Raw genomic sequence first — 18,969 nt, 5'->3', positions numbered from 1 at the left:
GTGAGTTTCTTCACTGACTCCTCTTAGCATGGGTAATTTAGGGTCAACTGTGTAGAAATGATATAGTCTTGTTACAAATATGCATGGTACTTTACTGATAGTTCTTTTATCTACAGCTGACCCTTTCTGTTAAACTGATTCTAGAGGGATGCCCCCCCACCCCGACTCCTACCTTTATTTAGAGAATAACCACCTGACTCCACCTGATGCCAAAACAGCAACAACAAAAAAAAAAGGTATGAGGCTCTATCTAGGAAAAAATAAACTAGTAAGGTTCTTGCATACAGCAAAATTAAATGGGGATCAATTCCCTTATCAGTAAATAACACTATAATTGCCAAAAGAGATCATGCGTATTAGGTGTTTATTGGAGAACATTTTAAATGTTCAATAAATGCTCATCAGAAGGGTAAGTGATAACTGTTAGTATCATCAAAGTTTACATTAATTATTGTAGTTAATAATTACTGAATTGTGATTTCCCTATCTTCAATGAAAACTATCTTTACATCAGGGACTGCTGCAGTGGCACAGCAAACATTAAATATCTGAGAGCCAAGATTTCTTATTTGCCTCCAAAAGCCAAATGCATTAATCATCTCGCCACTAAAGACTCCTGCCACCCTCAGCTGTCTTGGAGCAACTTACCAACACTAGGTGCTTAGCTCTGAAGTGACGCCAGGGAATTCATGGTCCAGGAAAGGAACACTAAACTATTAACATCAAAGTTGAAAACCACTGGCCTATAGGTATAAAGAAATGGGAGCCATGCATCCCCAATAGCCAGGTTTCACTCTTACCCAAAACAACCTTACTCCTAAAGAAATATTTTTCTCTAGTGTACAAGTATTATAATGATAATACTAATTATTACTTATCTAACACTTGCATGTTTCCAGTTTTAAGAAAACTTTACATACTTTTCTCCACTTGAACTTCAAAATAATCTGTGAGGTAATTTATTATTAATTTCCATTTAGCAGATAAAGAAACCGAGGTTCAATGAAGTTCAGTCACATACTCTGCAAAGTGCCAAAGCAACCTGTACCCAAATCCATGCTTCCCAATTTTAAATACAGAGTTCTTTCACTTGTCTATGAAACCAGTATTAAGAAAGGCCTTCTAATAACAAAGGTTCTAGGCCTCCCCCACTCCTTAGGACCATGAATGCTTTCACAGCAGTCTACAGCCAAAGCAAAATTTTTTTTCCCTCCCTCTATTTCCCTCCCCTCAGTGCCACAAAGGTTCCATTTTTCACAGAATCCAATTCCTGTGAAGAGACCATTTAAAGAGGCAGGAAGTGGCATACCTCCTCATTTATTCAGGACATCCTAAAGTGTGACTTTTTGCTTTATTTCATATGCAAAAATTTTATTACTGTGTTCATTTCTGTTTGGATTATCTTACCTCTTTAAGGGTGGAATTCTAATAAGAATAAAGACAAGTGGACTGGGGTCTAGTCCTGATTGCTCTGTGATCTTGGACAAGTATCTACCCTTCATAGACTCCAGTTTTCTCATCAAGTGGATGAGTTGGATTAGGTGATCTCTTCCTTCCAGCTCTAACACTGTATGATTCTGTGGTATCTCTTTCAGATGTGATGGGCACATTCGGTACGCAACTGTTGGTTGTTAAGTATTTGTTGAAGGAATGATAAATGCAATTTAATTTTGAGAATGGTTGCTGGGATTGAACATAGCCCAGCACACTATCAAAAGCACTTGGCTCCATTCCACCACTTTTGCTACTGGGATTTGGAAGAATACCTAAAATGTATGTGTCAACAGCTTCTCTGTGCTTCTTTTAAATATTAAAAATAAACTGCAGCAAACATTTTAAATTAGTTTGTAGATCTGAAAATTACTGATTTCCATTTTGCTCTATAATAACCAAATTTATTTATTCTCTAAATTATAGTTAACAAATTAGTTCATGAGTGAATTTCCTTGAAAACTGAAGATTACCACATTTAGGTGCATACACTATTTTCATATGAGATACTTCCAACGGAAGATATTAAAAAATCAACTATTACACATTCTTCTGCTTCCTTAACCAGAGCACTTTACCTCTTCTCGATGATCGATAATTCTATCAATTAGCAAACAGTTATCAAACTGTGTTAGACTCGATTCTAGTCACTACAGTGATACTCAAAGGGCCTCAGGGACCACCTACATCTATTTCTCCCTCTGTTGAATAGGCACAGACTGCTGTGTTGAATAACCCAAAGCAAATAAAAGACCTTTGTCTACTTATACTTCCTCTTGCCAGCTGTTACATCTAATGATTTCCCGTGAATCAAGTGTGCTCTAATCTGCATCTGTGTTTTAGGTAAATGGCTTGAGGATGGCTTCATCTTTTCAATTAAGCTAAACTACAGGCTCTATGACATCTGTTTTTCAATCAGAAGCTGTTTCCATTTATTTCCAGACTCATGGCTATGTTCCATATGGTGGTATTGCTGCAAATCTGATTTGTAAATAAGTGAAAATTTCCTTTAATGCCCCATCAAATCTTCAAGTGGGATACCACCTGTAAAGGATACCTAACAAATATAAAGCTATACAAAACAATCATTATTACTGCTACAAGTACTATGATTCCAAACAATCAGAAAATGTACAAATTGAGATTTAAAACTTTTATTTGATGAAATAATCATTGTATATACTTGATGTTGTTACTATAAGAATATGTGAAACATGTAAATTTATACTATGGAAGATGTGCACATTTAGATGAATACAATAAACCTCAAGGCATTTAAACAATTTGAATATTCTAAAATATTAAATACTATACCACTTATAAAATATTTTAAACCTTTCATGTGTCACTTGTATTTTAACAGGAGAATGCCAATCTCTTCTTGTGTGAATTTTAATATATCCAATGGAGTCATCTGAGTTTTGGAATTATCTTATAAGTCATAACACAAATGATATAGCTCTTTTTCCATTGTTTTCAACAAATATTCTTATGCCTTACATTGAGAGTTAGGAGAGAAACTCTTCCTCTCCTATCCAAGTGTTTCTGCACAACGGGTAACTCTGGCTTCACTTCAGGCCTGTTGATGGTGCCAGCTGACAGGGTTCTTCAGAGACAACAGAAACCCTGCTCTGTCCTGCTAAGGCCAGTGAGGGTCCCTGAGGTTGATAACACTAACACTGCAGCCAGGGAGCAAGACACCATTCCCACAGTCTATAATCCAAAACTTTTGTAATTAAAAAAAAAATCAAAGAAAATTTCAGTGCTGCTTTGGTTCTCTAACATTCTTACTTCATTAGAAAGCAAACACTAACTCAAGTTAGAACAATTAATATTACTGAGAATTTTACATCACTTCTTAAATACCTCTATACTATATCTAATTCTAAAAGCATTTACTACTATACTGAGATTGCAGGGGTTTTACGGCTTGTTAACCTTCATAGCTCTGGAGTCTTTTAATTAGGAAACCTTTGTTAAGTCCTACATCTTGCTTACCTAACCCAGGTTTTTAAAATAAAGAATGTCTTTTGAAGGCTTCCATTTCCATGAAAACTTCCTACATAGGATTCTTCGCAGTTATGTCACAGGAAGAAGTAGGCTTTAGCTGTCTTAGGCAAAATTCACTAAGTTTTTTCACATTTAAGTTTGAGTATGTATTATTTTTTAATCAAATTTCTTTTTTTGCTCTCATCGTCACCTCCACTGTGTACTGCTGTGACATGTGCGTGCTGAGACCTCATAAAGTAAAAACTATAAATGCTGCCCTAACAGGTGAAAACAATAATCATAACCCAAGACAATAACAGTTTATTACAACTCACGAACTTTATCTTCAAACATATTACAGACTGTTCTATGATGTACTATATTTTTAGAGCCTTTCTTCCTATCTTCCACAAACTATAACTCAAAAAATAGGGATCAACAATTTAAAAAAATAAGGTTGTGAATCTCTGAATTAAAAATCTAAAACCCTTGAGATACCTTTATACAATTATCCAATCTTGTTCTGACTCTTCAGCTGGGGACACTTGCACTAGAAATTATGACTGTGTTAAAACCATTTAACATGTGTCTTTACCTCTCATCTCTCCCCATTAATTATGTATTGCCCCAAATCAAAAAGCCATCTCTCTAAAACAAAAATTGGAAAGTTTCATTGTTTTGCCTCCAAGCCTTGCACAGCTTCAAAGCTATGTTCTGAACAAAAAACTTCACATATAACTAAATCCCTTAATCTATGATCCAAACTACTTTTTAAATCTCATCTGCCACTAAATTACTCAACCTTCTCAATTCTACTGCAATGACAACCTCACCAAATCAGAGCATTTACCGAAGACATCTTGAACGTTTAATCGCTCTATACTTTTGTTTACATTATTGCCTCTGCCTGAATGTCCCTCTTTCTGATCCCTCAAGTCCCTACTCAAATAGCAACTTCTCTATGAAATTTCCCAAGCCTCCCAGAATTTTCTAAAGATTCCTCTCTATTCCAATAGGTCCTTGACCAAAGCTTTATTTTAATATTTCTCACATTGTAGTACTTAAAACAAACAAACAAACAAAAAACAACAAGCCATGTACCTTCTGTTCTAATTCCTTAACTATATAACAGCTATCTAACAGCTCAGCTATAGAACAGCTCAGCTATGTAACAGCATTATGGATTTGTGTAAATCATTTGATTTCTCTGGGGCTTAACTCAAAAATAGCAATATTAGTATTCTGTCAGAAGGCTGTGGGGCCAGGCTAGACAGAGGTATTTTTCAGTTCTACGATCCATGATTCTTCTTTCCATCCATCCATCCATCCATCCATCTATCCATCCATCCATCCATCCATCCATCCACGAATGCCTGAGATCTCTTACAAATACCATTCACATCTATGAAAGCTGGATTCTAAAAAAGTGTAAGAAATCCCAAACATTCTGCAAGAATATATACTGTGTCAAAAAGAATGACTTGAGGGATGTGCAAAACAGCAGTTAAAAAGCTCATAAATACTGGAACACATTTCTCCAGCTGGTGCTTGCTTGGGTGTACTCTTTTTGCTTTGTATTTAGTTTCCCTGCCTGAATAGCTTGGGATGTCACATTTAACTTAAAAGGGACTAAACAAGCTGCCTGATAAGTAAGTTTAAAATAACTGGAAAATAGACAGGTTGAATACAATTCTAAATCATATTTGAGAACTGTCTGTAGTGAAAACATGCCAAGAACTTAGGTATTTGTTCTATTTGTTCAGAAAAAAAAAAAAGGAGACCGAACATTTAAAGAAATGCATAGCTTTAACATGTCAGTGATAACTCCGGAGTCTACCTTTGTTTCTGCTGCATGGGCTGTTGTCTCATAGCCATATACTGCATGTCTTCTTGCAGACGATTAAGAGGGGAATCTGGCTTGACACGAATCCCATAGTAATGGTACTTGGAGTTTCCTCTTCATAAAAGAACAACAAACATTAGAGACACAAAACATCAGTCAAACCAATATTAATCATATAAGATATCTATATAACTTCACATTTGGGAAAATATATAAAAGATGCATGTGTTTTATATTTGTGATGTGTTCTGCATACTCATATATTTTGATGGTGGCTACATCTGAGGAATCAAAATAAGATTCTGAATCTATCAGCTCAAGGCCCTAAAAAAACTTTCCTTATAAACTTTCTCTTAAATATTGTCAAACAGTCCATTTATTCCATTTAAGTTACATTTTACTTTCAAATTTATGTTCTGAATTTAATTGGGAAGGAGTAATAGAAAAAATTCTGGTCAACAAAAATTGATTAACAGGATAAAGGGTTGCACACTAAAGAAGAATTTATGATAAAGAGGTTATACAGAACCAACAGAAAAAAATCTTAATTCTACCTTTCTTAGGTAAGTTCTACATTTTTCAAGTTCTATTACTGCAGGGATGATGAAGATAACTTCACTGATGCAAGATGTGATGAAGTCTATTATATTTAATATTTTGAAACCTAAAAAGAAGCATGCATTTACTCATTTTGAAACATATTTTATTCATCTCTGTTTTTATGGATTCATATTACTTTTGCAGGCTGAATAAGATGTATCACAACAGACATGAGGAAATTTTCTGTGAAAATGGCAAATTCCCACCTGGAATAAAAACATCAGAATTTCCCCTTGTTCACAAGAAATACCATGTTTGTTATCAGAAATGACAGTTTGGCTCTGAATGAAATATGAAACTGTTGCAAAAATAACATTTTAAATACGTAGATTTTTGCAACGAAAAAAGTTTTTCACAAGCCTATATATAGCAAGATATCAGGACTCAATTTTTTCTTTCATTTACAAAAAGAAATGCAAGGGAAGTACCAACTAAGTATTTTATATAAAAATGGAACACAATATAATATACAATTGAAGAAATATAGAATTGTATACCTGAAATCTATATAATTTTATTAATCAATGTCACCCCAATAAATTCAATTAAAAATACAATAGGAAAATAAATAGCCCTGGCTGGCATAGCTCAGTGGATTGAATGTGGGCTGTGCACCAAAGCATCACAGGTTCGATTCCCAGTCAGGGTACATGCCTGGGTTGCAGGCCAGGTCCCCAGTGGAGGCCATGTGAGAGGGAACCACACATTGATTCATTCTCTCTCTCTCTCTCCCCCCCTCTGTTCCCCTCTCTAATTGTTTATTTTTAGAGAGGGGAAGGGAGGGAGATAGACAGAGAGAGAGAGAAACATCAATGTGCGGTTGCTGGGGGTTATGGCCTGCAACCCAGGCATGTACCCTGGCTGGGAATCGAACCTGGGACACTTTGGTTCCCAGTCCTAAATAAAATCTTTAAAAAATAAATAAATAAAATTTGTGGGATAATTTCAGTATGAAATATATGTGATGATGATATTATTGAATTATAGTTAATTTTCTTAGGTTCAAAATGAAAATGATAAAAAAATAGAACAGAATTTTATTTCTAAGATTAAAGAACATATATGAGACCTATAAATTTGAAAAGTCATTAAAATTTCGTTATATATATAATATTGCTAGTTTTAAACAAACGTAGGGCATCTGAATACCTATGTAGTTCCAGCAAAATAAACCAGTATGAAAACCTAATGCTTCTAAAGAAAGGCCTTCCATTTGCAGAGATTAGATTTTTGTTTCTAAAATCTACTACAGAAGAGAATAAAAATCAAAACTGAGAAATACTACAAACCCAATTAGTGTTCTCTTGTACAAAGTGGAGAATGATAGGGAGTCGTGTTGGGGTAGGAAGCAGAAGACATTAACCAGGGAACACAGCCAATGACAGGACTACACAGTGAAAAGGTGTCTCTCTCGAGACCACAAAACAAATGAAGTGTCTACTTTCTTTTCAGTTTCCTACAAATCAACATTTGTTTGGCTGGGGGGGCAGGGGAAGTGGTTCTTTCTACTCTGTGGATAATGAGGGAGGTCAGCATGGCCCATGGTTTTGGCTTAAACTTAATTCGGAAATGCAATCTACGAAAGGTAGTTTTTCATTTGTCTTTGTTTATAAACATGGTGATTTTATTTACTTTATACTTAGTTCCAAAACTTGAGAAAAAGTCTGGTGTTGGTTTGAATAAATTCACCACTTAGTTTTATTAATGGACAAATACAAGTTTTGCATACAGTTTGCTTTAAAAAAAGTATCTGAGTTAAATTGTCTCATGATTTATGCTGATTCACTTTCTGTTCCCTGTGTTAAAGGTAGAAAGTGGATGCTAATCCAGTTTCCATGGTAGAAAGACTCAGCACTTTGACCCCTACCATTGTCAGTTTTTCTGCATGAGAGTTCTGCTATCCTCATAACACAGCATTTGTTTAAACTTTCCTCAAAGGCTTTCTTTTCTCCTTATTCTTCTAAGCTGTGCTTTCCATCCTAATTACAAATACTATACAACAATTTTAAAAGGAACAGAAGACATATTGTTACATAGTGGGGGGGGGGGGGGTAGGGAGGGAGAACACCAGAAAATAAATGCTGTAGTATTGCAATATGGACTTACAGAGTATGGATTCTACTCATTCACAAACCCAAACAACCCTAATTTTGTCACTTTCTATTTTAAAGATGTGTTTCAAGGTTTGAATGGAGCCTCAAAATAGGATCCATTGAAATCCCTTTCAGTAACAAAAGAAGCACAACAATACAGCTATTAGAATGTTGAATAAAGCCCAGAGTTTTAAAATATAGGCACAGTATGCATAACTACTGAGCCATCAGCTAGGAGATAGTAGGTTAGGTACCAAACAGTAATTTTTGTGGTTCTGGGGGAAAATACTTAAGAAACAAAAAGCTTATTTTTTCCCCCCACAGGACTTAAAGCCAGGTAGAAGAAAATACACTTATGAGAAAAATAAACCCCCAGCAATCTGAAAGCTGTATAATCACTTGAAAATCAACAGAAAGAAATAATTCACACTCTGAATGCATACAGACCTTATAAATTTCATAAAATTGACACACTCCCTTTTTCAGTATAAATTTATGAGGTGAATTACTTAGAATAAAATGAAGTTGTGACTTGTAACTAATTAAAGGTAGATCATCTAATGTTACAGGGCACCATCTTTATTTTTATAATACTTAATATGGATTTCTGTAAGATTTAGGAAATAAAAGCTACTGAAAATGTGTTAAGATAATTTGTAAAAAATATAGGAAAGTAAAACTGAAGCTCCACAGTTCTAAGTGTTATTTCTATCATATATTTTTTAAAAGGAAACAGAGAAACTAAGAGTCTTCTTTATTGGCTTCCATGCAATAAAACTATACTATATTTTTTCTTCCATACATGTATGGTTTCACATTCAAGAATTTAAAATGGGTAAAAAGAGTAAATAGGGCCATCTCATTATTGAGGGCTTCAAACAGCCATATTTTTCAAGTTCACCAAATGATTCTTAATTGGTCTACAGAAGTGAAATGAAAAAAAAAACAAAAAACCTCAGCTTTAATCTCTTACTCCATTCAAATACAAGAGTTATTTACAGAAATTCCAATATAATTTTTTAAGAGATACACAGTTTTCCACTTACTATGTTACTTTACTCATCATCTTTAGTATGGTTATTTTCAAAAAGAGAAGACAGTGATATATATTAATTTTTAAAGCATCATATGTAGATCTTGCATTAACAGGTTTGTCTGCTACTTCCTATGTAATTTGAGAATCAGTTCTCAAAGCTTTGCTCAGTTGATGTTTAAGATAGTGCATCAGTCTGATTTGGTAGTATTTACTGAGCTTTCCTTTTCCTGGGAGGGGGTGTGGTTTTTAAACTGAGATAATTCTGTATTTCTTCTTTACATGTTACCTTTAATCAAGTACTTTTGCTCAAACTATATACTGAACTGCTATAGTTTGAAAAAGATTAATTTACAAACTTATTTTTCAATACTAACCTAGTTCCCAATCTCCTGGTTCGTAGCCCCATAAAAATTGACCTTATTAGTTTTCCAAAAGAAGCAGCATTGACTGGGTCCAGTTTGTGTTCCTGACAGTGTCGTAGGTAGTGGTTGTAGAGAGTGCTTCTGGGAAGGCTCACTCCTTCTGCTGTCTCGTAATTGTCCAACAGCCACTGGAGCTAGTATAAATAAGACAGAGTAAACACAGAGAAACCATGCAATTTACAGGAATAAAAAATACAATATCTGCAAGTGCAGTATACAGAAATGCTTCGATCTCTGTCAAGCCTTGTAAGACGGTAAGCTGCTGGAATGCAGAGGCCAGTGTGAACTGACTTTAAGAACTCTCAAAACGTAAATGGTTGTACATCCCTTATGATCTCAGACCCTCTCCATTCCTGCAAACATCCAAACACACATAGAGACAAAATAATTTTTCTCGTATTGGTTGCTATCGTGGAGACAAACATCTCTTCGGGGAATTCAAATAATCCCATTAACTGGTCATAAAAAGAATTGATAATTGTTACAGAATAAAATATGTTACCAAACCTAGCAGCATGACACGTAATATGTCTTTAGTGTTGGCTCATTATAACACATCAACAGCAGGCTTCCTTGTATGAGTTTTTATATTAAGGTTCTATTCATTTCTATAAAATTCTAATTCACTTACACAAAATAATACAGTAATAGAATTAACTACTGGGAGAGAATTCTGCAAGCAGAAAGAAAAAAGAGTCAGTCATTTCTTCCCCAGAAGGAAAGAAACTCAATACATTTCAGTTAAAAAATGTATGAAAAGGAATCATTACAATCATTTGAATTTTTCTACCTCAAAACTATGTTTTTTTTTCCATAACTTTGGAAGACACACTACAATTGCAGTTGGTAAGGCAATTATTTTCTCAGTCTATAGTTCACATTTTAAAGTTTTATGTTATCCTGTGTGTATTTTTAAAAAAATAACCTTTAAAGTACAGAATGAGCAAGACATTTTTAAAAAATCTAACAGTTATACATTACTGAGTTTTAATATTAGCAAAACTAAATTTTTTATTTGTTCATTTGTTTATTTACAAAAGAACTAAAATAGACTTAAATTACTTTCTTAAGGTTGCATGTGATCCCAGTGCTCGAGTCTGGTTTCCAACACACGTTACCTAGTTACTCCCATTGTTATTACCAGTTGTTATTTCCACAAAAGTGGCAAATTTTTCACATTACTTGACTCAACAAAATTTCCATGCCATATACAAGTGCTATGATAAAGAGCTGATATTCTACATGCAATTCAAGTCAGGTTATAGAAGCCAAAGAATTCCTTTTTTAAGCATCAATGATATGCCAGGCAATGGGGTAACATCTAGTGACATAAAAATGAATGTGATTTCGCCCCTGTCCTCTAGGAGTTTACAATCATATCCTTAAAATGACATTATGGACACAAATAAAAACATTTCTCCATTTTGCTTACATATTTTAAGATTTGTAATCAAACTCAGAACCTGAACTTTCAGACTCAATAAAATTTACTAAAAACATTTTCATAATATTTGCCTTTAATTAACCATAACAATTGTGCTTTCCAGAACCATTATAATTTCAAATATTCCTACTTTAAACCCATACTGATGCTGGGTTAGAAATTGTAGCCATCAAGCTTATAAGACAGAGCAGAATACTAAAAGGAAAAATCATGCTCTGGTCAGGAAGACTGAAGTTCTCTGCCACCTACATCTGCACATGAATATACACATTTAAACATGCCTATCACCTCTGCAACATATACAACAGTCCTTATAAACATTTTTTAGAATTACACAAAATAAAGATTAATTTTATTATGATGAAATAAATTACAGGTCAAAGAATTCTTTTGATATGAATCACCTACAACTTGTTGGTAAACAAGTTTCCAGAGGCACTGAAATATGATTTCTGAGTATTCTAAATAACACACAGATAACATGATCAGTAGTGTGAAAGTGAGGAGGTGAACTGGGAAATGAAGCTCTTAAGGGTCAGACTAGTATTCAGAATGTCTCTTTAGCATTTCTTTTTAAATTTTAAGACTTGGTTGATTATAAATGCAACTGATGGAAATCACGCACAAAATGTGGCAATCAAACCTGCCTCACACACTTCTACCACACACCTCAACAACAGGGCTGGGGTCTGAAAGCCCGGTTTCCTCGTCTGAACGGTGCTGGAGCAGCTCTCGTGCACCACACTGCACAGAGTGCTGGCTCTTGTTCGTGTGCAGAGACTGGATTGAGCCTTCCATTGTTACTCTTAACATATTAAGAATAGAGAAATACAGAATACAGAAGTATAGAATACAGAAGTATTCTTTGAGAAATTCAGGTTCTTCAGATCAAGAAACATTAGGGGACAGTAAGGAAAAGCCATCCCCAGAAAGGCAAATATAAAAACTGGAATATTTTTTGATAAACAGTAATATTTTATAACTAAACTAGCGAAACACTCACATCCACAAGCAGAGAATGCATGAGTTAAAATTTCAAAGGCATGTTTGTATGTATATCTGTGTATCCTGGTAAAATAATGCATATTGCCAAAGCCCAAATTGTATGATTTCTTTTTAAAAAATTAAGAAAAAATAAAATAATTTTTCCTTGTTAATGAAAACACATGTATCTACATAGGAAATGTTAATTTAAGGATTCTTTTCAGAAATGGTTAATAATCAATTTTGTAATAGACTTTATATACAAATGTACATAATAAAATATATCTGATGTACTGTACTTGAACAATAAAAATATATATGATGTAAAATATTTTGAGAAAGATACAAAGCAAATAAAAATAATTTAATTAGCAAGATATAAACAGAAAATTTCTGTAAACTGCTTTAACTAGTTACTAGTCTTCTCCTATTTTATTATGAAAAATTAGACTAATATCTATAAATGAGATTTTATTAATTTCTCATGATCAAGAAAATTATCTTGTACAAAAAAATAATAAAAGGATTTGAAAAGGTAAATCCAACAAAATATTTGATGGTTTTATCATAAATTATCTTTTATAAAAGTAAAAAATCATGCAAACATTTAAGTTCAATATAAAATATTTTGAGTCCAATGGTATGTTTATACATATGAGTTAATCAGACCATTTTTAATTAAAAATTTTTTTCACAGAGTGAGAAAATTACAGCAAAAGTTGGCTTTAGAAGAACCTGAAGTCTAAATAATATTAGTCAAATTCAATCAATAACTTAGAGAAAATAAAGCTTTTATTGGATTGTTTATGTGGTCCTCTGAAATGACTAAGCAAGTCAAATAATCTGGACTACTTTGTAAACTCTTACTATAATGATTTGCATTTTTAAAGATTCTTCATTTCTAAACCAGTTTTTAAAAATCTGTGTTTATTTGTTATGTGTGTGCACACAAACATGTATACATATATTCACACTTATGTCCATGTCACACATGTGCACAGATGTACACATATGTGTATGTACACGCGTGTATGATTAGTTGGTTAAAAAATTCCACAAGTGTGGGTATTCTAGTAACTATCACTTTGACAATAGCAAAGTTATATTTTGTCCCCTGTCCCTTGTTTACAGGAGAGCTTTTATTCCTTGACAGAAGCCTGGGGGTCACTTTGGAAAGCAGAAAGAAGTCCAGTGGAAGTAAAAGCCCTGAAGGGTGGAGATGGCTCTGCTGCAGCCAGGACTGTCTCAGCTTGGAAGCCTGCCAACAGCTGAACTGTGTCACCTAGGGGCAGTGCTCCAAAAACTCAAGGGGTATCTGGAAATTGGTTTAGGACCTACCAGATAACATTTTGAGTTTTAGCTGGGAATGAAAATCTGCATTCTACATGTTAGTATTAAACCTTCAAGTTTTGACAGTGATGAAATTATAAATCAGATGTTTGAGTCTAAAACACAGTATAAGAAAGGATTGATTTTATTGAAGAGAAACTTAGCAGTTAAGTATAATTTAAAGGCATAAATACACTTCATGTATTGCCCAAGGAAAGTTGATACCTATTATAAGATGTATTTTTTCCCTTGGGTATTGTCTTTAATAAAACGTATTTTGACACTAGCATTCAACACCTTTAACATTAAATAATTTAGAATGAAACTATAACTATTTCTTTTATTCTTTTGTAAGATGTCTTATAAAATATTTGTATATACCTGTGATTTTAAAAGCCCATAAAATACCACAGTAACTTTTAACCTTTACCATTTAAAGCTGATTATTCTACTAATGAACTAACATAAATTCTTTTAAGGGTAGAAACCTAGATAATTTCATCTTGCAAGATTTTCACTTAACCTACATTAATCAGGATAGATTAAGGAAGATGAATAGGTCCTATTTTTCCCAAAGGGAAATATTGATTGACAAATAAAAAATACATCTTGCATTCTCCAATTAACATTTAAATGTAACATTTCTCACTTTCCCCAGATGGATTATCATCCATTAGGATTCATTTTAAATTCAGTTCATTGATGATATGCATTTTGACAAGTCTTATTCTGTCATAACTTATATATACAATATAGGAATGGCAAGCAAAAGTGAGTATAAAACAAAGTTTTGCTTTGAGCTCAATATATTTCAGTAGTTGAAACCAATAAAATTCATGAAACAATTATTTGCTAGATTGTAAAAAATCTCTAAAATAAATGCCTAAAGCTTTTTATATACTTTAAATGGAATTTCTTTAAAAATGCACAAGCTAAAGAACATTATATGAAAATTGGGAACAATTAACTTAAGAACATTTCTACATTCAAACTTATGATCTAAAATATCACAAATTGGATACAATATAAACCATTAAATATTAATTTATATTAATTATATCATAGAGATATAAAATAAAGTCTTCAGTGAAGAGAATAACAACATTCTAATTGACTTAGGCAGACTATCATTCACCTGTAGCATCTTCACATACAAAACATTTATAAAAACATTTAAATAAAAATTATTATACTAACAGATTGATGTAAAGTTAAATCAAAAGTATCACCCTAAAAACATGAGATGAATAATATCACCCTTGGCTATCATTTTTCAAAGGATTAGATTGTTTGGAGAAAAAAAGGAACAGGGTCTACTTTTAAACTGCTGGCAGCACGTGGAGAGAGTGCACATACACTCTTTCACTCAGTTGGTGCGCCAGAAGAAGATCACTCCCCACCAACAGTATTCACACATATGCCCAAACAGTGCATATCAAGTAAATGTACACATGACTGGTAAAGTTACTTAGAAGTCTGAAGGTTAAGATAAAGACTGTTCCCTTATATTATTTGTTTCTTATATTCATTCACTTACAATATATTTAGTGAGCATCTGCTATGTGCCAGCCACTATTCTAGACACGAAGGAAGCATCGATGGACAAAATATGTAAAATCCTTACATTCTTGGAACTTTCACTTGTCAATAAATGTTTTCTGTTTGCCTATAAAATGCTACTACTAAAATAATTGCCATTATGTTGTTGTTAATAAGATAAAACATGGCATTTGGTGTCACTGTATTCAGTCACAGGTGGGGACACTATAAACATTAGGAAACAGACAAGTTAACACATGCATTTCAACCTGGATGATAATGACACAGTAATTATAAAAGCATAGCAGCAGTACTACAGACACTGAAGAATATGCTGAAAAGGGGGCATGTAATTTAATGCCCTGCTCCATTGCCTAGTGTGCAGGAAGGAAGATGAAAAACAAAGCAATCATACTGGATTCCACTGAGAGGGGATGATTTCTGTGATTTGACCCTAATGAGAATTTTCTGAATTACTATGAACAATCAAATGCATAATGAGAAAATAGGAAATTTGTTCTAGTCCCTATTTCAAAATAGAATGACAATAGATTTGAGCTAAAAAATCATGATCCTTCTTTAGAAACTGATAAATATGGGACACAGATTATCAACAATTTCTCTGAACTTTCTGTCTAATAAAATTAACCCTTTGTACAAACTGATAAACCAGAGAACTATTATAAAGGTGAATTCGTGTCCTCTTCAAAGAATCCCACAAACTTCAAATAATTCTTTATTGGTCCTATACAGTGAAGGAGTAAAGGCAACTTATAGTTTATTGATATTTAAAATATTAACTGTATTTCATTAAAAATCCCTACCAAAATTTTTCTATACAACTGAAAATCACCAATTAGGTTAACAGAATTTAAAATACCCTTAGCAGGTGGTTTTCAACTAGAATGCCTGCAGTAGTTTATTCTAGTTGCTTAGATAAATCTAATAGGAATGAGGAGCATCACTGACTTTGCAAGAACAGAAAGGCAACAGGGTCTTCTGTGCTCAGGGAGAAAGGAAAAGCTGACTGGTCACCAGAAACACTGATCCCTTCTCCACTTTGACGTGCTATCTACAAAAATCATTTGTATTTCTGACGACTTGCCTATAAAAGAGTTTTTAAATGAATTTAACTGTATCTCAGAGGTGTAATAACAATGAATCGGGACATTTGAGAAAGAAAGATTACCGGTGCATTAGTGACATTTACACCCACTCTCTGTACATTGAAATGCCTCTGGCAGTATGGAAGATCTGTCATGCTACATAATAAAAAATATGAAGCCATGAAGTAACACTCATTTAACTGTTGCTTACGCAGCTTAACTCACACATTCATTAACACTATTACTTTATGAATTCAAGAAGAAAGTAATTTCAAAAAGCCCAACACATTTGAAAAGTTTTGAACAAATGAACAAATAAAAGTACACAAAAATTCTCACACCCACATTATTATTCATGAAAATACTAATGAAGATGAATAATTCAAATTAAAATTCAACATATATATTTTACTAAAGTATGTATCTCAAATGAAAATGAAATGTAAGCTGAATATCAAAGCACAACTTCTTAGATTCCTGAAAGTTCAAAAAAGGTAACTGGAAACTTTAGGGTTTTTTTTTTTTCTTAAGTCCCTGAATATTTTGATTAAAAGTGAACAACAACAGTTTCACTTGCCATTCTCAAAACACAAACACCTATTAGTATTACCTCCTCCCCAAAACATATACCCTAGTAACACACAGTAAATCAGCCTTTACACACAACCACAGACTCATGGCAACACAAAAGCTATATACTTATGAAACGTATAAAAGAGTGACATATCGCATACAAATTTTCAGAAAATGAAAAATATGTATATATTTTTTAAAGTGTTTCAGAAACAAGGGCCAAAATAAATGTTATTTTAAAATTTATATCTATAATTTCACAGAAATTGCAGGCGTTATCCAAGTTGGCTAACCTGTTTTTATTATTTGACATGATAATTCCTCTTGAAAAAGAAACAAGGTAAAATACTTCATCTAAAAACAAATGTGTAAGAACATAGTATTTAGTGTTGTGTTGGAATTTAAAATTTAAATGTTTGAAAATGCAAATCTTTAAAAAGCATAGTGAAAACATTTTCTTTGAGCCAAAGGTTATAGGTATGCTGAAAGAAGAACAGTATTTCTGAAATCTCATTTGGATAATCCAATGCTGGACTTTCAGTAACAAAATATGAAGAACTTAAATCATAACAACATCTCTAAATTTAAGAATATATACATTTTCAGTTTGGGAGGGAAAACTAATTTTTACTATATTATCAATGTTATTAATTTTGCAGAAGATCTAATTCAAAGGTCTAGTTACATTTTTCCCATATATTCAGAAATCATAGTAACAAAATAATTTTTAATCAGTATTTTCATTGGTTCCCTCAATTTGAACATTTGCTGAACACATTTCTAGTCCTAGCAAACTGTCATCAGTCTTCTTACACTTACCAGTGTTCTAGTGATGCTGCATCAGGTAACCACTAAAAGCTTCAAGAAGTAGTAACACTAGTCCTGTTTTGTCTCAAGTACTAGTAATTTATGCCTTATCGATAGCTTCATTTTTTCTTTTGGCCCAGTTTCATTTTTCTTTAGGTCTTAGGCCCTGAGCTTCTCCAGGCAGCTATTTCCTGCCCATCTTATATGACATAAATAAATAATTTTCAAACAGTTTACAATTGGGTTTGTATTAACAATCCTATTTTCCACTTAAAGAATATTACTGGACATACAAGAGATAAGATAATCTCTGTCTCAGAAAAATGTAGAGGTGCCATAACAAGCATTGGCTTCATGTTAAATAAATAACAAACAGAAAACTTTAAATGTTGAAAATTCCCATCAATTACATTTTACAAATAAATAGCAGCTTGTTATTAACTTTGAAATGTTATACTTGTACCAAAATAGTACAAAAACCTAGTAAAGCAGTATACTGGGGACTCTATTTTTAGATACTCCACTGTACAAAATAGCCATTAAGTGATACAGAGATTATAAGGCGCTGAGAAAGGAAGGTTAAGAAGCAAAATAAATAAGTAAATAAATAAAACAAGCATTTAGAAGCAAGCAACACATGCAGAACAAGCAAGAGATTAGTTTACATGAAGAGGCAACTTACATGGCTGTTGAGAAGAGAGCTCCTGTGAGTGGACAGACCGTCAGACTTTTGCAGCGTCTCAATCGCCATTTCAATCTGATAATAGATGTCATTAAAAAAAGGGCTCAAGACAAGATAGTAATAAAAGGCTCACTAGAGAATTTTTGATAGATTTTTTTAAAGCTCAATTTCTTTCTGACTGGTGGCAAATGAACAGCTCTTACTAAATGTGTGTCTGCCATCTTCCCCACCCCCAGAGAATAAAATAAAAATAAGCCCAATCACAAAAATAAAACTTTTTAAAAGACATTCTCTAATTAAAATAAAAATGGAGACCAGAGGAGCAGGAACCCCAGCAGATATTTCTAGTTATGAGGAAAAAATTCTTCACTTTCATAATTCATAATATGATATGACTTCATAATTCAAGATGTGGGACAGTATCTACTCTTTCTAAATAGTCTCAAGCATAAAAGTATTTAATATCTTTTCTATTCTGTCATAAAATTATAGTGCAGATTTTGCTTAAAATGCATTAATATTTTAATGCAAGTGTACAAAGACACCTTCATTAATGTTCAAAAGGTACTAAATCTATCCATTCCTCTCTTAATCTTATATTAAAATCTGTAAGTGAAGGGTCTATTAATATGAACAAACATTATAGGATGTAATCATGGCCTCTACATTATGTTTTAGGATATGGTAGTGTGGAAGAGCTATTAGAAATGACAGCAGAAATGGAATGTAAAAGAGAAAATAATTCAGAGCCAACAAAGAAAAGGGGCAACCATACAAAGTTTTATTCCAGGTCATCTTAGCACACTAAACAGAATCTAACACCTTAATTAAGTAGAAAGTGCCAATAATATATGAGATTTGCTCTTGATAATCTCACATTTAAAAGATATCTATCCATCTGCTCCTACTATCACATATACTATGAAGACAGGTTCTGAACACCCTGTATTTGGTTACTAGGTACTATTAACACTATTAACTATAGCTAAATAAAAATCACATTATGTAATTTAAGAGAGAAAATCCATATT

The 18,969-nt window shown here is 33.0% G+C and overlaps 1 protein-coding gene across 10 annotated transcripts in view; it reads right to left on the bottom strand.

Annotated features, from left to right (window-relative positions):
- The window catches only part of RFX3 (regulatory factor X3), a 274,512-nt gene that overhangs the window by 60,488 nt on the left and 195,055 nt on the right, over positions 1–18,969 (bottom strand). For 9 of the 10 annotated variants that reach the window (XM_036021696.1, XM_036021688.1, XM_028512691.2 and 6 more), the window contains 3 exons: positions 17,939–18,013; positions 9,427–9,608; positions 5,318–5,437 (listed from right to left, as the gene is read on the bottom strand). In XM_036021696.1, the coding sequence (XP_035877589.1) occupies positions 5,318–5,437; positions 9,427–9,608; positions 17,939–18,013 (377 nt within the window). The remainder of the gene's footprint in view (positions 1–5,317; positions 5,438–9,426; positions 9,609–17,938; positions 18,014–18,969) is intronic. The other variant, XM_036021695.1, reaches the window with a different exon arrangement.

This window comes from Phyllostomus discolor, chromosome 3 (genome assembly GCF_004126475.2).
Source record: "Phyllostomus discolor isolate MPI-MPIP mPhyDis1 chromosome 3, mPhyDis1.pri.v3, whole genome shotgun sequence".
Taxonomy (NCBI): domain Eukaryota; kingdom Metazoa; phylum Chordata; class Mammalia; order Chiroptera; family Phyllostomidae; genus Phyllostomus; species Phyllostomus discolor.
Note: the sequence above shows the minus strand (reverse complement) of the source record. Positions and strands in the feature narration are given on the sequence as shown.